The 23,649-nt window shown below is 41.2% G+C and overlaps 2 protein-coding genes across 2 annotated transcripts in view; one reads left to right on the forward strand and one right to left on the reverse strand.

Annotated features, from left to right (window-relative positions):
• The window catches only part of LOC139570337 (vesicular glutamate transporter 1-like), a 33,371-nt gene extending 24,344 nt beyond the window's left edge, over positions 1–9,027 (forward strand). The window contains exon 13 of the mRNA XM_071392142.1: positions 248–9,027. Within this exon, the coding sequence (XP_071248243.1) occupies positions 248–534 (287 nt within the window). The 3' untranslated portion in view covers positions 535–9,027. The remainder of the gene's footprint in view (positions 1–247) is intronic.
• LOC139570338 (titin) lies at positions 8,213–22,542 on the reverse strand. The gene is made up of 7 exons (XM_071392143.1): positions 22,389–22,542; positions 18,880–18,918; positions 18,242–18,463; positions 17,628–17,915; positions 10,665–11,159; positions 10,255–10,377; positions 8,213–10,101 (listed from the first exon to the last, which is right to left on the reverse strand). Exons 1-7 carry the CDS (start codon positions 22,423–22,425, stop codon positions 9,563–9,565), a joined length of 1,743 nt encoding a protein of 580 aa, XP_071248244.1. The 5' UTR covers positions 22,426–22,542; the 3' UTR covers positions 8,213–9,562.
• Positions 22,543–23,649: the final 1,107 nt, after the last annotated feature.

Here is a 23,649-nt window from a genome sequence, read left to right on the forward strand (position 1 = left end):
TCAAACATGTATTGTATTGATATTCGCTCTTGCACGATTGTATTCCATATTGTCCTAATATTAACATATAATTAAGTTTGTTCCCAAAATTTTTTATTCCTTATATTAATTTTGTATTCATTTATTTTTATTTACCCTTTATTTAACTAGGCATGCAACCCTTTAGTGTTGAACTGCATAATCTAGATCCAAGTCAAAGTAAGTATAGTTTTGGGAAGAATGATTTCATTTGTCTTTTGTATTCTAGGACTTTTTGCCTCCGGAGAAAAGCAGTGGTGGGCAGAGCCCGAGCAACTTAGCGATGAGAAGTGTGGAATTCTGGATGAGGATGAGCTGGCCAATGAGACAGAGGAGTTGTACCGTACTAGCGGAGAAGGAGGCTACGGAGCAACGATCCAAGCTCAGGATCCCAACGGAGGAGGAGGAGGCGCAGGAACCTGGGTCTCGGACTGGGATAAGACTGAGGAGTTAGTACAACCACCAGGAACCAATAGCTACCTATACGGAGGAGAGGAAAAGAGGGAGCTAACATAGAGGGACTTACAGGTAGGAGTTACAGAGTGGGGTAGCAGACAGAAAGAGTAGATAGTTTCCTTTTGGCACAGGAACTTGGAAAGAGGTGGGGTGGGTGGCTGGGATGAGGGTGAGGAGTGGAAGAAGGGGAGGACCAAAGTGTTATTTACGGAGAACTGAAAAAGATTGTACAACAGCGGAAAGAGGATGAGCCATGTACTAAGCGTCTGTACAGTGCTTTCGGAAAGTATTCAGACCCCTAACTTTTTCCACATTTTGTTATGTTACAGCCTTATTTTAAAATGGATTAAATCGTTTTCCCCCCTCATTAATCTGCACACAATAACCCATAATGACAAAGCAAAAACAAGTTTTTAGAAATTTTTGCAAATGTATTTCAGATAAAAAACTGATATCACATTTATATAAGTATTCAGACCCTTTACTCAGTACTTTGTTGAAGCACTATTGGCAACGATTACAGCCTTGAGTCTTCTTGGGTATAACACTACAAGCTTGGCACACCTGTATTTGGGGAGTTTCTCCCATTCTTCTCTGCAAATCCTCTCAAGCCCTGTCAGGTTAGATGTCGCTGCACAGCTATTTTCAGGTCTCTCCAGAGATATTTGAAACGGGTTCAAGTCCAGGCTCTGGCTGGACCACTCAAGGACATTCAGAGACTTGTCTCAAAGCCACTCCTGCATTGTCTTGGCTGTGTGCTTAGGGTCTTTGTCCTGTTGGAAGGTGAACCTTTGCCCCAATCTGTGGTCCTGAGCGCTCTGGAGCAGGTTTTCATCAAGGATCTCTCTGTACTTTGCTCTGTTCATCTTTCCCTCCCAGTCCCTGCCTCTGAAAAACATCCCCGCAGCATGATGCTGCCACCACCACCATGCTTCACCGTAGGGATGGTGCCAGGTTTCCTCCAGACGTGACGCTTGGCATTCAGGCCAAAGAGTTCAATCTTGGTCTCATCAGACCACAGAATCTTGTTTCTCATGGTGTGAGAGTTCTTTAGGTGCCTTTTGGCAAACTCCAAGCGGGCTGTCATGTGCCTTTTACTGAGGAGTGGCTTCCGTCTGGCCTGATTGGTGGAGTGCTGCAGAGATGGATGTTCTTCTGGAAGGTTCTCCCATCTCCACAGAGGTACTCTTTAGGTCTGTCAGAGTGACCATCTGGTTCTTGATCACCTCCCTGACCAAGGCCCTTCTCCCCCGATTGCTCTAGGAAGAGTCTTGGTGGTTCAAAACTTATTCCATTTAAGAATGATGTAGGCTACTGTGTTCTTGGGGACCTTCAATGCTGCAGAAATGTTTTGGTACCCTTACCCAGATCTGTTCCTCGACACAATCCTTTCTCGGAGCTCGACGGATAATTCCTTCAGGCCTCATGGTTTTTGCTCTGACATGCACTGTCAACTGTAGGACCTTATATAGACAGGTGTGTGCCTTTCCAAATGATTTCCAATCAATTTAATTTCCCATAGGTGACTCCATGTTACGCCCTGACCATAGAGAGCCTTTTTATTCTCTATTTTGGTTAGGTCGGGGTGTGACTAGGGGTGGTGTTCTTGTCTAGGTGTTTTATTTCTATGTTGGCCTGGTATGGTTCCCAATCAGAGGGAGCTGTTTATCGTTGTCTCTGATTGGGGATCATATTTAGGCAGCCATTTACCCACTGTGTTTTGTGGGATCTTGTTTTTGTGTTGTTGCCTGTGAGCAACTGCATTTACGTCACGTTTCGGCACGTTTCTGTTCATCGACTACAGCTCAGCATTTAACACCATAGTACCCTCCAAACTTGTCATCAAGATCGAGACCCTGGGTCTCGACCCCGCCCTGTGCAACTGGGTACTGGACTTCCTGAGGGGCTGCCCCCAGGTGGTGAGGGTAGGTAACAACATCTCCACCCCGCTGATCCTCAACACTGGGGCCCCACAAGGGTGCGTTCTGAGCCCTCTCCTGTACTCCCTGTTCACCCACGACTGCGTGGCCAAGCACGCCTCCAACTCAATCATCAAGTTTGCAGACGACACTACAGTGGTAGGCTTCATTACCAACAACGACGAGACGGCCTACAGGGAGGAGGTGAGGGCCCTCGGAGTGTGGTGTCAGGAAAATAACCTTACACTCAACGTGAACAAAACAAAGGAGATGATCGTGGACTTCAGGAAACAGCAGAGGGAGCACCCCCCCTATCCACATCGACGGGACAGTAGTGGAGAGGGTAGAAAGTTTTAAGTTCCTCGGCGTACACATCATGGACAAACTGAATTGGTCCACCCACACAGACAGCGTGGTGAAGAAGGCGCAGCAGCGCCTCTTCAACCTCAGGAGGTTGAAGAAATTCAGCTTGTCACCAAAAGCACTCACAAACTTTTACAGATGCACAATCGAGAGCATCCTGTCGGGCTGTATCGCCACCTGGTAGGGCAACTGCTCCGCCCACAACCGTAAGGCTCTCCAGAGGGTAGTGAGGTATGCACAACGCATCACCGGGGGCAAACTACCTGCCCTCCAGGACACCTACCCCACCCGATGTCACAGGAAGGCCATAAAGATCATCAAGGACAACAACCAACCGAGCCACTGCCTGTTCACCCCGCTATCATCCAGAAGGCGAGGTCAGTACAGGTGCATCAAAGCAGGGACCGAGAGACTGAAAAACAGCTTCTATCTCAAGGCCATCAGACTGTTAAACAGCCACCACTAACATTGAGTGGCTGCTGCCAACATACTGACTCAACTCCAGCCACTTCAATAATGGAAAAATGTATGTACAAAATGTATCACTAGCCACTTTAAACAATGCCACTTAATATAATGTTTACATACGCTACATTACTCATCTCATATGTATATACTGTACTCTATACCATCTACTGCATCTTGCCTATGCCGTTCTGTACCATCACTCATTCATATATTTTTATGTACATATTCTTCATCCCTTTACACTTGTGTGTATAAGGTAGTTGTTGTGAAATTGTTAGGTTAGATTACTTGTTGGTTATTACTGCATTCTCGGAACTAGAAGCACAAGCATTTCGCTACACTCGCATTAACATCTGCCAACCATGTGTATGTGACAAAGAATATTTGATTTGATTTGATTCTTTATTGTTTTTTGTGCGTTTCACTCAATAAACATGTGGAACCCAGATCACGCTGCACGTTGGTCTGAGTATGCTTACGACGATCGTGACACTCCAATCAAGTTGTAGAAACATCTCAAGGATGATCAATGGAAACAGGATGCACCTGAGAGTCTCATAACAAAGGGTCTGAATACTTATGTAAATAGTTCTAAAATCTCTAAAAACCTGCTTTGTCATTATGGGGTATTGTGTGTAGATTGATAAGGATTTTTTATTTAATCCATTTTAGAATGAGGCTGCAACGTAGCAAAATGTGTAAAAAGGGAAGGTGTCTGAATACTTTCTGAATGCACTCCATGTGAGTGTGTTTTGTGTTTGTGCACCGTGTGTGTGACAGGCTCACTAAGAGTATTTTAGTATTTATTTATGTCGATAGTGGAATCACACCTCTTATTGAAGAGGGTTATTTTTGGGCCTAGTTTGGTCACTTTCATTAACAGTGTGTTTATTATAACCCACCATGTGGGTCGTCAGTCTGGTTTTATTTCATAATGAGTATGAGCCTGATTTTTGTTACAGTTTTTGTTACACGACTACCAGTAGATGTAGCTACAACAGATGGCCATGTATATAATCACTATCTGGCGGCTAACGTCCTTGAAAGCTAAATTAATTCAGAGCAAAATGTGAATTCCATCCATGATAATGTTCACACTTTTAAGAAAAATATATTACTTGTGCCAATAAAGCACAGTATTTTGTGCTGTAACATTGGTTTGCTTAATCTGGTGAAAGGCAGTTTTAAAATTCTAAGTTATTGACTTGCATACTGGTCACAATTAAGTATCTTCAGTCCGTTCAGTATTGCTTCCACAGTGTCACTTCGATAAGCACGCTTTTACAGTCTATCATGTCAACGAATTGTATATATTAGGCCTAACCTGTCTGCCTGGTTGAAAATGATTGTCAATTGAGATGGGAAGAGATGGATGAGAAGAATAGTTGCTTCAACGACCAACACAGAATCTCCATCCAATCCAAGCTCTACAAAATACAGTGAAGAAGTACAGTATATGGTACATATTTCACATATATTTGTTGGACTCTTCAGGACATTTATGATCTGTTTCACGTCATATATGGCTGTCTGAACGTGTTTTGGCAAAGGAACATTCACAATCGGGTAAAACGCTAAAAAGTCTGCATTCCGTATATACTGTATTCTCCACCTCCAATAGTCTGGAAGTTATTGTATTGTAGCATTGTATCGGTTTCCACTTTGTCTGGACGGTCACGCTTGATATATTGCAGTGTCAGTGCGCTCTCACCGAAGAAGCTGTTTGCTTGCACCAAGGAGCCTAAAACCCACGCACGCCAGCCTGTGCCCGCCATCACGAAGCAATAACACACCGAGGGAGAGAGACCATGGTGTCGTGATCCCAACGAGCGCCCACCACGACCCTATCAATCACTCATTCGAACCAATCAAATAGTGACTGCTTTGAAGGGCAAAATGGTGCATGAAGCTATGTACCAGTCGATTGCTGACAGTGCATGTCAACCATGGGATTGATGGAGCCCCAGGCTCCCTCTCCTGCAGGGCCGTGTTCATTAGGCACCAAACGGGAAAAAACGGATTGAAACAGGGAGGAACTACCTGGACTTATCCTACAAGAAATGCTCATTCTTGCGCCCTAATGAACACGACCCTGGTGTTCATACAGAGCAGAGAAGGGGAACCGAGATCTCTCTCCTATGGAGGAATATCTCTCTCTTCAATTCCTTCCTTTATATTGTAGTCTGCACTGGAGTTTTACTACTTAGAAACATCTGTAGGCTAGTGATTTTTACACACTTAGTCAAAAAGCAATAAATAATGAATTATGAATGTCACTGTACATAATTATGTCTGACACTGTACATAAATAATAATTTTACTGGTAAGTGTTGTGAGTTGTTTAGTGAGCCTCATAGCCCAAAGATAAAGCCCATGTTTTCATTGGTAAAGCAGAGAGATGTATCACTTGGATCAAATACATACTGTATGTCAAAAACTTGAAGGTATTTGAGGTGCCCTTGATTTAGCTTGGAGTTGGCACTTTTGGGACTATTCCATTGACTCTTTTGCAACAAGCAAACTAACTCAAGAGCAGCTCAAGTATTTAACAGTTTTTTGACTTTTGTATTTGACCCAGGTCCGATGCTTTGACTGGAGAATTTGCGTCAGTCCATATGGAGATACTGTAAACAATAAAAAATAAAAATCACATTCCAGGAAAATAAGAATAATAACTGTTAGGGATTTTACTGTTGTCTTCTTGAATGTTTGTTTATTTTCTTTTTGTTTGGTTCTTTCCTGTAAAATGTACAATTCTATATGTTCAAAAACATATTAATGTGAAAAAATATTGTGAAAAAAAAGCTAGAATACAATGTTATTATTACCAGATTATTAATATTGTCGTTACTACTACTATCAACATTATTACAAATTATTCAACATAATTTTTTAACATTACATTATATTTTCTCTGTGAGCCTGTTCAGGTTTGTATGTGAATGTGAATCGTGAAATGACCTTTAAACAAATGCTTAATGAAAAAACGGTATATTACACAAAGCCTCCTGCTCGTCTGCTTCCCACTCTGTCAGCCCACAACTTTCCCTTCTTCACCCCCTGCTTTCCTTTCCCTCTGGTTTGGCTGCTAACGGGCAAAGAACCCTTCTCTCCAGATGTGAGGTGTCGTATTACTTATAAGCTCTACCTATTTATTCTCCATCTATTGATCGCTGGCCTAGAGATAATGTCAGAGAGAAATAAAGATTTTGATGGGATCTGAAAGAGGCCTTTGCCATTGTCCAGGGAGCGCGTGTACACTTTTAGAAAAAAAGGTGCTATCTAGAACCTAAAAGGTTTATTCGAGGATAACCCTTTAAAAAACTCTTATTGGTTTCATGTAGAACCCTTTCGGTTCCAGGTAGAACCCTTTTGGGTTCCATGTAGAACCCTTTCCAAAGAGGTTGTACGTGGAACCAGAAAGGGTTCTACCTGGAACCAAAAAGGGTTCTCTTATGGGGACAGCCGAAGAACCCTTTTGGATACCTTTTTTCCAAGAGTGTAGGGTCTATGTAGTCATGTCAGAAAATAGTTTTCTACACTGGTCATATGGGACAGGACTCTCTCGATCCCTGTTTGTTTCTCTCTCTCTTTCTCCCTTCCTCTCTTGTCGTTGTCTAACATCAGGGAGAGATAATCTCTTTGCCCAACAGAGAAAGAAAAGGAGGGGGGAAGGGAGAGACATTGGTAAGTGATATCAGACAACGATACTTTAATATGACACCTGATTTCTAACTGTGCACTCTGTATTCTCTTGGCATTTCTCTGTGAGGGGTTGAGGGGAGAGAGACAGGGAGTGAGGCAGGAGGGAGGGAAGAGAAGCTGTCAGGTTAGCTGAGGTCTCTCTCTGACACGCAGCGCCGGGCTGAGGAGCTTCCTGGAGGGAACAGCGGGTTCAGCAAATTAAAGTCAAGATGGATGAGTGTAGTGCAGGAGGATTCCTCCTCTGCCCGCCCAGCACTGCTCTCTCAGCTTCCCTCTCAGTGGTATTTCTTGGGTCAAAGCTACTGGCTTCAAGGTTGTTAAGAGCAAGATCCGTTTTACAAAGCAAGATGCTGATTAGAATCAGTTTTGCCTTCAATCATAATGAATAAGATTATGTGGACAGGGGAGGAGCTGATCTTAGATAAACACATCTACTCTTAGATGCTTTGTGAATACAGGCCCAGAACAGTAACCAGTTGTAGACCGTGTTAATTACCCATCCATCTTGTCTTGTGCTATTAAACCCTGCTTCACATTCCATTCTCAAACCTTATTTTAATATGATAAAATATTAACCCGTAGCACGCGCTCCAGCAGGTATATTTCGCTGGTCACCCCTAAAGCCAATTCCTCATTTGGCCACCTTTCCTTCCAGTTCTCTGCTGCCAATGACTGGAACGAACTGCAAAAATCACTGAAGCTGGAGACTCATATCTCCGTCACTAACTTTAAGCACCAGCTGTCAGAGCAGCTCACAAATCACTGCACCTATACATAGCCCATCTGTAAATAGCCCATCCAACTACCTCATCCCCATACTGTTATTTATTTATTTAGCTCCTTTGCACCCCAGTATCTCTACTTGCACATTCATCTTCTGCACATCTATCACTCCAGTGTTTAATTGCTATATTGTAATTATTTTGCCACTATGGGCTATTTATTGCCTTACCTCACTTATCCTACCTCATTTGCACACACTGTATAGATATGTTCTATTGTATTATTGACTGTATGTTTGTTTATTCCATGTGTAACTCTGTGTTGTTGTTTGTGTCGCAGTGCTTTGCTTTATCTTGGCCAGGTCGCAGTTGTAAATGAGAACTTCTTCTCAACTAGCCTACCTGGTTAAATAAAGGTGAAAAAAAAAAAAAAAGTATTATTCCAGCACAGGTGATCCTGCACCAACGTACACCAAAGTACCATGGTAAAATGATACCGATTAAATCTGAGTGTGGGATCCAAACAACTGATTAAACAAAACAAACAAAACAACACGAGAATTGATTATGCTAATACTTTATTTCAGCAAACTAAATTATCATAATGATATATTACCAATGTTACACTGCCGCCCACTGTAAATTGCATGAATATACAGTTTGGAGTACTGCATTTAGATATCTCAGATACTGTGCAACTTAAGCATAATATGTTTTATACATTCAATATACATTACAGAGTCGGTTTAATTCGTAACCCAAAAAAGAGAAAGTGCTTGATTAATGAACAGTGCATATTTGCCTTGAAGCTCAAATGTATACAACACCAAAACATATACAAAAAATGTTTGTAAAACTTTCAATGTTACAGTTGATATCTGTCCAAAAGAATCCTGAAAATGTCAAAAATTACAAAGAAAACTAAGTATTGAAATACCTCCTTTTAAACATTTCACACATTTACAGTGATAAATGCATTATCCTACACACTAGCGTAGTACCCCCCCCCCCCAAAAAATAAACAATTATTTAAAAAATTGGGGGGTTGGGGACCCTCCGAAGGTTGGGCATCCCAGATAGCATATGTACACGTCATATGACATTAATTACTATTATTATTTATTTGTATTTTTTTTAAATCCCTTTTTCTCCTCATTTTCGTGATATCCAATTAGTAGTTACAGTCTTGTCCCATCGCTGCAACTCCCGTACGGACTCGGGAGAGGCAATAGTCGAGAGCTATGCGTCCTCCGAAACACGACCCTGCTAAGCCGCACTGCTTCTTGACACACTGCTCGCTTAACCAGGAAGCCAGCCGCACCAATGTGTCAGAGGAAACACCCGGCCCGCCCGGCCCGCCACAAGGAGTCGATAGAGCGTGACAAGGACAAGGACATCCCGGGAGGCCAAACCCTCCCCTAACCCAGACGACGCTGGACCATTGGTCTCCCGTTCGCGGCCAGCTGCAACACAGCCTAGGATCGAACCTGGCTCTGTAGGGATGCCTCAAGTACTGCAATGCAGTGCCTTAGACCGCTGCGCCACTCGGGAGGAATTATTTATTTTTATTACAGGAAATTAGCTTTAAAACTACAAACTGTTCTCACAGACTCATGGCAAAATGTGTAGAATAGCAGGAAATTAGCTCTAAAACAGCAAACTTTTCTTTCAGCCTAATGGCAAAATGGGTCAAATAGCATGAGCTTAGCTATAAAACTGCCTTGCTTGGACCTTACGGGGGGCCCTGCAAAACTGCACTACGCCACCGATCCTACACCCCACCTTTCCTCTTGTCATTACAGGACTTCCTATTGTCTCAGATCTAGGCCTACTTCTCCTCCTCTCCCCCTTCTGCTCCCAGAGATCGGTATACCCCTCTTTAGCCTTCTCCAATGCTTCAAACTCTCCATCTCACTCTTTGCCTCCTTCTGCCCCCAAAGCCTGGAGCAAATCCTCAGTTCCCCCATCTTTGGACTTTTTCAACGCTTCATAACCCCCATCTCCCCCATCCCCACCTTTCGCCCCCTTTTCCCCCAAGGTGTGGTACAGATCCCCAGTTCCCCCATCTTGGGACTTTTTCAACGCTTCATACCCCCCATCTCCCCCATCCCCACCTTTCGCCCCCTTTTCCCCCAAGGTGTGGTACAGATCCCCAGTTCCCCCATCTTTGGACTTTTTCAACGCTTCATACCCCCCATTTCCCCCATCCCCACCTTTCGCCGCCCCTTCCTCCAAGGTGTGGTACTCCTCCTCCTTTCCTTCCGCTTTCTTCAGCGCTTCGTACGCTCCCTCTGTTTTCTCTCCTCCTGCTGGTTCTGCTGGAGTTGTGTTCAGGGTGTCATACTCTCCCTCTCTCTTGGTACCATGTTTTTTGTGGAGCTCCTCGTACCCCCCATCTCCTCCATCCTGAGACTTCACTGTCATCAGGGGCATATCTTGGTAAATGGGCTCTAGCAGACAAACACAGACAATACATTTTAAATGAAGAACTTTTGAATGGTAAAAAATTGATGTCATGTAAAAGACTTACGTGTCATTTAAACAAACATGTATGTGTGTGCACACAAAAACACAGTGGCTGAGGATATCAGTTGTAGGCTTACCTTCACCAGTCCTCCTCTTGTGATACATGAGTATGGCTCCTACTATGACCAGCACAACCCCCAAGACGATCACCACAATGGTGATCAGTAGCACAGTAGGACGAGGGTCGACGTCATCTGTCACTATGAGTAAAGCAGAAAGAGGATCAATGTTAGGTTTGTCCAACTCTAAAGGTTTATTAACTTTGTTTGCTTTTGCTGACAAGTATATCACAAAATAAAAAACACCGTATGATGCTCTCTCTTCAAATTACACATCAGAGTTGGCTTAAGAAGAGTTGGCTTGAGCAACTAACTTTTATGTGAATATTTCAAACTTCTATCAGGCATGTCCTTCAACAAGAATCTACTCTCATATTTTCACGCTACAATAATATATGTTCAGGTTCTCTCATTTGTGTGGAACTCACAATGATGGATATTGCTTAGTGCAGACCTCCCGTTTTTCCACACTGCTCTGCATGCGTATCTACCAGCCGACATGAAATCTGTGTAGCTGTTGCTGACGCCTTTAGGTAGCCACTGAGTATTGTGCTGTTTGTAGTACCAGTGATAGGAGGCACCGCTGGGGCAGCTGGAGCATGAGCAGGACAGGGCGGCGGACTCAGAGAGAACTGCCTTCATAGGGGGTGCTGAAACAATCAGTTCTTGTTGAGTTGAGATGACTGTGTTTGGCTGTCCTTTGTCGCTTCGCGTAAAGGTGGCTTGACAGCTATATTTCCCCTGGTCGGACTCGGTCACATTGTCGATAACATAAGAAGAACTGGAACTGTCGCTTATTGCATGTGTATCCTTGTAGAATATAGTGTGGCTAATTCGGTCGGTCCCTGACACAACACACCTCAGACTCAGTTTCTCCCCCAAAAGAGCAGGCCCAGGCAATATCATCATCCGTACGACCCGGGCTGGAGGAGAGATAGAAACAGGGAAGGTGGAAGAGAGGAAGAGAAAAGAGGGCATAGTTGCAAAGTGAGAAGGGAGGGATCAGATAAAATAGGGTTATCATTTACTGCAGAGATACTGTATAGTAGCAAAAAAAATGGCTCAGGAACCCAAGATAGGTAACTGGGTGGTTAGATTTCACCAGGAGTACTTTTCCCCGGTTCGAGAGTAAGCAGACGACAAATTTGTCATATTTATTGAGGACTTGTGGTTGGATATGGTAAAGGTTTGTGTGTGGTTCTGCAACAAAGGAGAGACATCATGAGCATGTTGCATAACATAAAAGGTCAAGGTGATTAGGATAAACCTATTAAACCAATACATCTCATACGCTGTGACTCAACTAGAATATACTGTACATGAAAAATAGGAAACAAACCTACTCTTCACTTAGACACACACAACTGGAAAGAAACTGAGGAATGGCTTGACAGGATTTAAATACAAACTAGAAAAGTACTTTTCCTGAAGAAAATGTAGTTTATAGTTTATAAAGATGTTAAAGATTTAGAAATAATTAGGATAGCCCGAAGATGTGAAAGCTGGTTTGGTGTCTAGCTTGAATGGTTCAAAAGTTACTGTTGGTGAGTTATTTTATGCAAATGTTTACCGTTATAATTTATAAACGATTTTAAAGAATTTGAAGTTAGGATAGCCTAAACATGAGAACTCTGGTTTGGTGTCTTTAGCTTGAACGGTTCAAGAGTTACTGTTGGTGAGTTATTTTATGCAAATGGTACCGTTATAGTTAATTTCGATTTTAAAGAATTTTAATTTAGAATAGCCTATAGCTTTATTGGCAAAGGAGCAGGACCATTTTGATGACCTAACTTTGTATTTCTATGGTTCTCATTCAATCCCATGTTCATTTACGCAAAGTTTAAATGCTTATAGTTTAAAAAGTATAAATAGCTGGGTCAGTCTGAACATCTAAACGTTGGTATGGTGTTGATAGGTTAAATGGTGTAGGAGAAGATACAGCAGGTGAAGAATTAAAAAATATTGTTACCATTTAAGTCTATGGCCTTTTTTTGCCATTGAAATGCATTAGTAGCTCATTTAAATATTGTTGTAGTAAAAAAAATGCTAACAAAAATATTTTCTCAAGTAATCTAAGTTGGAGCAGTCAGCATATTTGGAAGTTGGTTTCGTGTTAATGGCTTAAATCGTTTAAGCGCTAAAGCGAGCCAAATAAATCAAATAATAATTGTGGTGTGCATGCTAAATTGTGAATAATTTATTGATAGGATAGGATAGACTGAACATGTGAAAGTGTGTTTGGTGCCTATAGCTTGAATTAAAAATGGAAATATCACATTTTCATAAGTATTCAAACCATTTACTCAGTACTTTGTTGAAGCACCTTTGGCAGCGATTACAGCCTCTAGTCTTCTTGGGTATGACGCTACATGCTTGGCACACCTGTATTTGGGGAGTGTCTCCCATTCTTCTCTGCAGATTCTCTCAAGCTCTGACAGGTTGGATGGGGAGCGTTGCTGCACAGCTATTTTCAGGTGATGTTCGATTGGGTTCAAGTCCGGGCTCTGGTTGGGCCACTCAAGGACATTCAAAGACTTGTCCCGAAGCCACTTCTGTGTTGTCTTGGCTGTATGCTCAGGGTCGTTGTCCTGTTGGAAGGTGAACCTTTCCTCCAGTCTGAGTTCAATCTTGGTTTCATCAGACCAGAGAATCTTGTTTCTCATGGTCTGAGAGTCCTTTAGGTGCTTTTTGGCAAACTCCAAGCGGGCTGTCATGTGCCTTTTACTGAGGAGTGGCTTCCGTCTGGCCACTCTACCATAAAGGCCTGATTGGTGGAGTGCTGCAGAGATGGTTGTCCTTCTGGAAGGGTCTCCCATCTCCACAGAGGAACTCTGGAGCTCTGTCAGAGTGACCATTGGGTTCTTGGTTACCTCCTTGACCCTTCTCCCCCGATTGCTCAGTTTGGCCGGGTGGCCAGCTCTAGGAAGAGTCATGGTGGTTCCAAACTTCTTCCATTTAAGAATGATGGAGACCACTGTGTTCTTGGGGGCCTTCAATGCTGCAGAAATGTTTTGGTACCCTTCCCCAGATCTGTTCCTCGACACAATCCTGTCTCTGAGCTATATGGACAATTCCTTCGACCTCATGGCTTGATTTTTTTCTCTGACATGCACTGTGGGACCTTATATTGACAAGTGTGTTTCTTTCTAAATCATGTCCAATCAATTGAATTTACCACAGGTGGACTGCAATCAAGTTGTACAAACATCTCAAAGATGATCAATGGAAACAGTATCCACCTGAGCTCAATTTCGAGTCTCATAGCAAAGGGTCTGAATACTAATGTAAATAAGGTATCTGTTTTTTTTTAATACATTTGCAAAAGATTCTAAAAACCTGTTTTGCTTTGTCATTATGGGGTATTGTGTGTAGATTGATGAGGAAATGTTTGTACTTAATCCATTTTAGAATAAGGCTGTAACATAACAAAATGTGGAAAAAGTCAAAGCCTGAATACTTTCCGAATGCACTGTACATGTAGGCTAAAGTCCATAAAAATGAAGAGATCATTGATCAGACAGAACCCTTAGTCGCACTGAATCTCCATGTTCACAGTCAGTATATAGCTTATAGATACCTACTTTATAGATACCTACTTTATAGATACCTACATGTAGATACCTGAAGAAGTCTGACCATGGTACAGTATATTCAACTCAGAGCTCAGTTTTTCAAATGATTTTAGAGTACCCTTTTCAAATAATTGATGGACATATTGATGTTTCAAGTGTGCTCAGTTTCTCAAAACTCTGTCTAATCATAGTGGCTTAAAACCCTTCATACTGTATGAACAATGGGTGATACAAATGAGATTCCTGTAGGACGGTTGAAAGCTCGTTGCACCTCTTTCCATGATTTATACAGTGTCATGAAAAGGTATTTGCCCCCTTTTCTCTATTTTTGCATATTATATACTGAAGGTTATCAGATCTTCAACCGACACCTAATATTAAATAAAGGGAACCTGAGTTAACAAAAAAAAGTGATACTTATTTTATTTATTGAATTAACAAAGTTATGCAACACCCAATTCCACTGTGTGAAAAAGTAATTGCCCCCTTACACTCAATAACTGGTTGTGCCACCTTTAGCTGCAATGACTGCAACCAAATTGTAAATGAGAACTAAATTGTAAATGAGAACTTGTTCTCAACTGGCCTACCTGGTTAAATAAAGGTGAAATACATTTTTTAAAGTTATATATATTTTTTTAAATGCTTCCTTTACCTGTTGAATAGTCTCTCACGTCGCTGTTGAGGAATTTTGGCCGATGCAGAACTGCTTTAAATCAGTGACATTTGTGTGTTTTTAAGCAATAACTCCTCGTTTCAAGTCCTGCCACAACATTTCAATTGGGATTAGGCCTGGACTTTGACTATGCCATTCCAAAACTTTTTTTGCTTTTTAGACATTTTCATTTAGACTTGTTTGTGTGTTTTGGATCATTGTCTTGCTGCATGACCCAGCTGCACTTCAGCTTCAGCTCACAGTTGGATGGCCTGATATTCTCCTGTAGAATTCTCTGATACAGAGGAGAATTCATGGTTCCTTCTATTAAGGCAAGTTGTCCAGGTCCTGAGTCAACAAAGCATCCCCAAACCATCACACTACCACCACCATGCTTGGCCATTGGTATGAGGTTCTTACTATGGAATGTAGTGTTTGGTTTTCGCCAGGCATACTGAGACCAATGTCATCCAAAAAGTTGACTCAAGTTTGCCAAAAAGCACCTAGATGATCATCAAGACTCTTAGAAGAATGTTCTATGAACAGATGATTCAAAAGTATAGCTTTTTGGACGACATGGGTCCCATTATGCCTTGCGAAAACCTAACACTGCATTCCACAGTTAGAACCCAAAAAGTTGGGTGTCTTGATTGTTGACCAATGGCGCACATATCCAGATTAGTCACCAGAAAGAACTTGTTTTATTTCCTCCAGAACAATAGCTGGCAACGAGCACTGCAGACAGGCTGCCTTCCAAAGTGAATGCGCGATGTAGACAGAACATCCTATCCAGCAACCTCCACTACATATAGTCCTTATGATTTTGGACTCCAGAGAAGTGACATGATATATCCCTATTTGATATTGGCTGCTAACATGAATGACTTTCAGCTCCAGATTGTGCATCATTGCATGTGTATGCAGGGGGGGGGCAAGTTTTGTACCACTCCTTTTTGGGGGTCATGGGTCAAAAAGTTTGCAAACCACTGGGATACATGATAGTGGCAACAAATATAGTAATGGTAAGCTACGATATTTCTTACAAACTATTTTGACTGGAATTGTGTTGGTCATTGTTAATAAGTGTAGCATTTTTCCAGTTTAAAATAGTTTACCCAAAACACTTTACTCATCAGATTGTGCTGATTTCCCTTCCTATTCTTGTAATAATTGCTCAACAAGTCTGTGACCATGGTTGCGGAAACATTTTTTTTGGTTCTCTTTTTTAGCTTGAGCACATGCCCCCCAAAAGGTCTGTGCATTGGCTTTATTGCTTTAATTGTTGTTAAATTGATGCAACTTCATGTCTACTTCATGCCTTGGCAGCAGCTAATGGGGATCCATAATAAATACAAATACTGTCAACCAGGTTTTGCATGCCCAGCTGTCAAAAACAAATGTTGGCAACAAGTCATTATACTATGCCTACAAGTGGCTGCTCTAGTAAGTGATTTGCTATTAGACTATTTCTTGCTTTTGTTTTAATTCATGGCTTGGTCTTCTCATGACAATTGGCTTGTGCCTCCTGATGAATTCTTCGCAGTCTGGTTTTATCACATAAGTCCGTTAAATAGAGACTTTTGGCATTGTGCTGGAGTCAAAAGCATCTTGCGGGACTTTCACACCCAATTTGTTTTGCAGTGGTTTTCCGAACTCATTTCCCCCAATGATGTATATATTCACTAGATAACAGACGCCACCATGCCTCCATCTTGGCACTCCCCCATCGTGTAAAAAATATTTTGGAAGCTATAAAAATGCATTTATTCATGTCTACATTTGTTTTTGCCATATTTGTTTTTGCCACGTTTATTCTACAGACACGTTAATGTATATGTTTTAATTATATATTTGTTTTAAATGCTAAAGTATAAAAACATTTTCGTTAAAGTAGGTTATATATATTTTTTTATAAAGTACTAATGTACCTGTCCCCAATACAACAACAAAATACTTAAATATGTGTAATTGTTTCCTTGAAACATTTAATTGAAATGCTGTAGAATTCTAATCATTCCTGGATGACTGCTTCTTCTCCTGAGGAGTGCCAAAATGGCCGACCGTCAGCTTCAAAATCTCTCATTGGCCAACACATTGAATCAGCAAAGCAGGGTTTATATACATAAATTGTTTCCCCCCTAAGTTCTCTTTGTTTGGACTGGTGTGAACAAAACACCTTGGTTGGCTCAAAAAGGGTGGTCTAGGTCCGATTCCATTTGTACTGTGGTGCAGTTCGCTGCAGGTGAGAACGCAGTCTGGACCAAACACAGGAAAATAACCAGGAGCGTGCAGTATTATTTGTTGTTCGACTGCAAGCATTCTTCGACTTCCAACTTCAGTGCGGTAAAGACAACTTGCAACTCCGGAAAACAACGAGCCCCGACTGGGAAAAATCTTTTGAATGGTCATCCAACTCGGAATTCCAAATGGACAATTCTGGCATATTTCTAGAGACTTTCCGACCTGAAGAACAATGACATCCTAATTTGACCTAATTTTTGTTGTTTAGTTCCCAGTTATGTTGAAAGCGCCAATAGGCTACAGAATATAGCCTACTTATTTCCCAGTTAGAGCAGCTATTGCGCTGTTTGCTACCTACCGCATGCTGTTGAAGACCAAAGCCAAAGTCATTTTTTGGGGACACAAGTTCAGCTTTTTGATAATCATAGATTAATTTAACGTGAGCATTTTTCTCCAATAAACAATGAACTCAACAAACAATAGACTTACATGACCACGTGGTTTTGTTTAGGCATCTTAGTTCGTTTGACATTTGGCAATGTGAAACGAAACGGAACAAATTGAAAAAAATGTACAATGTAACAAATAATCGAACTCAGATTCGAACTATAGCTCAGGACTAGGTGTGAAAACGCCCTTGCGTCAAAGCTAGGCCTAGGCTACAACACATGTACTTCAAATTTGGAGGTCTGACACAGTGTTATTGGTTACAGTAGGCTCTTTGACAAGGAGGCTATAATTATTCCTAATCGTGGACAGAATAGGTATGTAACATAATGGTATGAGCACTTGACACAATATTTTAGTCCTGGGTTTCTGGGATTGAGATGATCAATTGCCAAAACATGAATTTGAGAGTTCATATTTATTCCATATTTCCTTTGAAATGATGGAAACATTGCAGCCACCAATGGTTGTTTTACCTGATGTCTTGATGGTGAGGGGGGTGCTCCTCAGGTTAGTCGTGTCACTACACCAGTAGATGGCGCTGTTGTCTTTCAGTCTGTTGGGTTGAAAGGTCAACACTTTGTGCTTTTCGGTGGTCAGACTTTTCTTGAGTTTTATTCTTCGTACTTTCCCACCCTTGTACACCCAACAGCACCATCCTAACAGACTCTCCTCCTCCACCAGCAACTCCAGGACTACTGAGCCATCTATGTTGATGACTGGCTCCCCTGACTTGATCGACAGAGTGGCAGGTGGAAGGTACTCTGTGATGCAGACCCAGGTGAGTCCAGAGTAGGTTGTAGTGGAGTGGAAGGTTCAAAAGTAAAGTAAGGGGAGGGGTTGAGCATGAAAACAGCATGTATATGACGCATGCATTTTGAACACAGCAATATTTGTATAAAAAAAAAAGTGTAATAATTGACCAAATGTCTGTACAACCCATCAATATACTATAATATCAAACTCTTTTGCCATATCTGTTAGTTTATGAATTCTCTGCTTAATTTAAACTACCCATATTTTATGCCACTGAGCTGAAACGATATGTCCATGAGGCTTAGGCATTCGGGAGTTGGCATGGTATATTTACCTAGAACGTTGATGATGAAGTTGTCACTCCTCTGTCCATTGTACTCACACTCATATGAGCCGGAGTTCTTAGCGGAGGCAGCCCCTATGCGCCATGTCTGGTTGGCTTGATTTTGATCCTCATTCTTGTTGAAGAACCATTTTACCTTACCTGTGCTGTTGTCACAACTCATAATTATTGTATCCCCAGAGTAGACTTGCTTGAATGTGAGGACCATGGAAACTGAAAAGAGATACAGGAGAGAGAACCGTTTGAGGAGATGCTTTTTTCTCTTGGTGCAAATAGGAATTCTCACAATATTATGCTTGTCACTGCTGGCTACTGTAAATCGGAGGGACAGTGAATTGGCCAACTGCAGTCTCAGAGGTAAGGTTTATGCTGCCACCTAGCGGTAGATTACAAGCAGCAGCGTTTGAGACATCGCACTTTAGAAGTGATATGAAAGTTGCAATAATGGCTAACGCCTTTATCACACTTTCAGAGATATTGTGCAAAATTATGGGCGGAAGCAGAAAAAAGGTGGGGGCAGGTGGAGGCTTGGCGGGCGGAGTAGGTAGAAGGGCGTGTATGGTTTCTGGCTTCAAGTGAAAAATACATATTTTTGGTTGTGTGTGGGGTTGTAAACGCTGTGTACTTACCCTGGGGTTTGAGCTGACTCTTGACCACAACAGAAAACACTGTAAAAAAGAAAAGAAAATTGTTTTTACATAATTCTGTACGCACTTCCCCTTCTCTCTACGCTGTGGTAGCGTTTCACCCGTATCCAGGTGTTAAACTGGGCCTGGTGAGGCGACCTATGATCCAAATGAAAGATAGGCGGAACTGAGACCCCAGTAGCTACCTTTTGGTTATGCACATTTTGAATTATCTAATGAAAAATATCAATCCACAATTAACTTTCCTGAGCCAACAACAAGAGTAAGCAACAGCAAAGTCAGATAACCCCAGTAGAATAGTTTGGTCAGCTTGTCGTATTCTATGTGAGAAAATAATATTCCTCTCAAGGCACATTCAAATTGCGGGTGCCACACAGAGAGAGAATGAATGCCCCGTCATTGTATAACATTCTTAATGCAGTCGTGGGAAAACACACATTTTGAAAGCAGTTTTGATGGCCACTGTTAAAAGAGGGTATCACAGAGCTTTCTTTTGTTACTTATTTCTCATTTTCAAAAGATTAGTGAACTGCCCCATTTTAGAACCTGAGTTTTTAGCAGGGGCATGGTTTACTAGTTAGTCCTCGCCAATGGTGCCAACGGTGTTGAATGCTCAGGGGAGACAGGGGTTAAATGTAACACGGGTCAGCTGTAACAGGTAGGCCTACATTATATTCATAGTACATGATCCTTGGCTGAGTGACATTGGAACGTTTTTGGGGACATTCAAGTCATCAGTATGTTGCTAATTAGCAACAAGCTAAAGTTTAGAGTTTGTGATTGCAATGGGGTAAATGCAGATGGAAAACTCTCAGCCAATGCATTTATTGCCACTATCCTGCATCAGTTGGGCTACAGAAGGTGATAACGCGTATTGCTAAATAACACCTGCCTGATAATATGGACCAATATGTTCTTGGGTTTATTTCTGGAGGGGGAAATTATATTAGATATAATTTTTTTTTTTTTAAGTCACCAGAGCTGACCTTCTTACAAACCTTCTCACTTTGTAATGCACATTTTGTTGTGTTACAAAGTGGGGGCTGTGCTAGGGATTTAATTGTGATTTATTTCACTTCTCTACACAAAATACTTCATAATGTGTAGGGTACCAGTCAAAAGTTTGGACACCTACTCATTAAATGGTTTTTCTTTATTTTTACTATTTTCCTACATTGTAGAATAATAGTGAAGACATCACAAATATGAAATAACATTTGCTTAACAAATCACATAATGGGTCGCATGGACTCACTCTGTGTGCAATAATAGGGGTTAACATGACTTCTGAATGACTACCCCATCTCTGTACCCCACACACGCAATTATCTTTAAGGTCACTCAGTGCAGTACAGAATTTCAAGCACATATTCTACCAATAAGACCAGGGAGTTTTTCCAATGCCTCGAGAAGAAGGGCACGGATTGGTAGATGGGTATATCCCTTTGAGCATGATGAAGTTATTTGTTTGGTTTCGGGTGGTGTATCAATACACCCATTCACTACAAAGATACAGGCGTCCTTCCTAACTCAGTTGCTGGAGAGGATTTTGCTGAGGCCAATGTTGATTTTAAAACAGTTACGGAGTTCAATGGCTGTGATTAGAGATCTGAGGATGGTGATTTAAAAAATAAAATACAATATAAATCCAAGGGGGTAAATGCTTATGATGGGCACTGTAAATGTATTTGGCAAATAAAGGTGATAATGATTCTAATAAATATTGTAGCGCTTGTTATAGTTTAATTTATCTTATAGCTACCCATATTATTGATGCACCCTTCTTTATCCTTTTGTATATCCATTATCATGTCTTATTCAACAGATTATCAATTTATAAATGTAGTTCTATTTTATAGAGTTTGGACAATACCCCGTATCCATCTTGTACTAAAATGCGCAACTGTGGACACACGCAGCGTGATAGAATGTTTCTTGTCCAAAACGGCAGACTACCTTTTTTAAACGGAATGAAATTTTCAGGGCATAGAAATTCATACTAAATGTAGAATCAACTCCAGAAGTAATTACGAGGCCATTTTAAAGATCAATTTTAAAGGCACTTTATAGAGAGGAACCGGGAGATATGAGTCCTTCCATCATTGGTGTAAGTCATTTATCTTCCCTCTGCTGGTGATGCGAAGGTTCACTCATAACCCGCGGTCTCCGTGGTTATATCCGTGGGGTGGGAGGGTTAAGGGTCATTAAATATTGTGTGGGTGAAGAGGGGGTAGGAGCGGGCGGGTTGAATAAAGAGAAAACAACGCCTTAAAAATCCATAAATGTATAATTCTTGTGCAATTCATATCTATAGACTACATTGAGTGTTTTATTTCATTTGTATCTGCCTTTAGTGCTTTAGGGCCTAACTACGTGCGTCATATACACGGCAATTGACAAAATACTTTGGGGAACATGGGCAGAAAAAGATAACGTCGATCCACTGAGGCAACAAAGACAATGTCGGAGTTTAATTCAATAAGAGAAAAGCTGTGAAATGTAGAGATGAAGAGAAGGGAGGGCCGTAACAGTAGCCGAATGTTTGGGAAAGATGTGATTATTTATGAGGCGTTATACAAATTTGAGTCAAAAGATGTGGACTTCAAATACGGCATGTCAAGAGAACTGTATTGTTCAGATGGGTTAAATGGAATAGTAACTTAAGTTTAATGTGTTATTATATATATTTATTGAACATTTGCATAAAGCTCATCACCATGCACTTAATCACCATAAGTTATGAAGTTATTAAATAAGTCATTAAGTTCATAATAACTTATTCCATCTGCCTATAAACTCTGCGTACTGTTCCATGTTGTGGTAGGCTACAACATCATCATGTGATTCCAAGCTTTCTGCTGCTACATGATGGTTTTTCTATCAACCATCATGTCACCAGAATATGACCCTAATACACTGCATGCTTTCCCGAGTAGTAGTGGTAGGACCACACAACATATCCTCGAGTAACTCCAAGTTTACTTTTATATTATGGTTATTGTATTAATATTGTGCGTTAAGGCTTTTCCACCACCAATTCTCGCATAATACATTTTACAGACCCAAACTGATCCAATACCGAGAAAGTTTCCTGTCATAACTGTTTTTTATGCATCAGGTCATTCATCTGAATTAAATGGTTGGATGCAAACCCTGTTACTGACTCATATCCATTTTGCATCTAAATTAGTTATTTTCTCAAAATCCGCAACAAACACCCTTAAATGCCTTTGAATAGGCGACTGTCATTCACCCTCTGTCATTTAATGTTATTATTATTTAATCTTAACATTTGATCATAATACTGGATTCAACCCAGGGAATCTACAAATCCACAGAAAAAGTGCACGCAATTCAAAATTTCAGTTCTATTGTATATATTTAGTTATAATATAACATACATTTTTTGGGGTCATAATATAACAGAAAAACAATTGTATGCAGAGCAGAAGACTGGTAGCATCATTAATTGGTGGAGATGGGGGGCTTACCTGCCAATATCAGGACAAGGTATGTCATACCCATCATCGCTGTTCAGTATGCCTACTCAAGATCTGCACATCAGAGAAATTACTGGGTGACTAACAATGAGAGGAAAGTGAATGAAGAATACTTATGGGGGCTGTGCTACAGACACAACAATGTTGAGGAAGTTGAGACTTGGAAGACACCCAAAATATTTTTCTATTCTTGATTTATTTTAGTAGAACACTCCAGAACAAACTTCTGCACATTGGCTTTCTTGTTTGTTCCACAGTATTTTCATGAGTCTCTTAAAGCAGGGGTTCCTAAACATTTCCACTCAGGCGCCCCCCTGCGCACGTGCACCACTTCTATTTCTGTGGGCACAAGCACTGTTCATGACACAAACTGTTCACACCTCTCTTGTTGGCGTAGAGAACATTTTGTAGTTTTAAACCTAATTTCCTGCTATTATACACATTTTGCCGTGTCTTATATGTGTTCATGTGATATTTGAGTGACTCAAACATTACAACAGAATCAATGGGCTGAAAAAAAACCTAGCCTAAAAATAATTATCTGACATGAACTAGTTGATCTGGACATTTCTGAGTTATAAATAGCTCTAAGGTCTGCAATGATGACATGACAAGAGAAACTGCTGATGCACTACCCAATTCATTATATACACTTTGAAATGAATTATATACACCCATTGATTATTGAAGATTATATACTGGGTGGTTTGAGCCCTGAATGCTGATTGGTTGACAGCTGTGGTATATCAGACCGTATACCACAGGTATGATAAAACATTTATTTTTACTGCTCTAATTACGTTGGTAGCCAGTTTATAATAGCAATAAGGCACCTCGGGGGTTTGTGGTATATGGCCAATATACTACGGCTAAGGGCTGTGTCCAGGCACTCCACGATGCGTGGTGCCTAAAAACAGCCCTTAGCCGTGGTATATTGGCCATATACCATCCCCCCCTCGTGCCTTATCGCTTAAATGTAACTTATAAATGCCTCATGAACTTAGTTTAAATGTCATACCCCACCAGAACCCAAGATATAAGCTTGTTCTACTTCAATGTTTGTAAACAACATAAATGTAAACAAACACTGTATGGACCATGGTTAAAACTACCTTTTCGGGTTGCACTATCGGACGGATGATCGCTTCATCCCTCCGGTGCATTTCTCCCCCACAAGGGACATGCGGTGACACTCCGTATTCACCTCCGCTTAGGTTACAGCCCCGTTAGGTCACTGAGAATGAGGCAGTCT

Source organism: Salvelinus alpinus, chromosome 3 (assembly GCF_045679555.1).
Source record: "Salvelinus alpinus chromosome 3, SLU_Salpinus.1, whole genome shotgun sequence".
Classification (NCBI taxonomy): domain Eukaryota; kingdom Metazoa; phylum Chordata; class Actinopteri; order Salmoniformes; family Salmonidae; genus Salvelinus; species Salvelinus alpinus.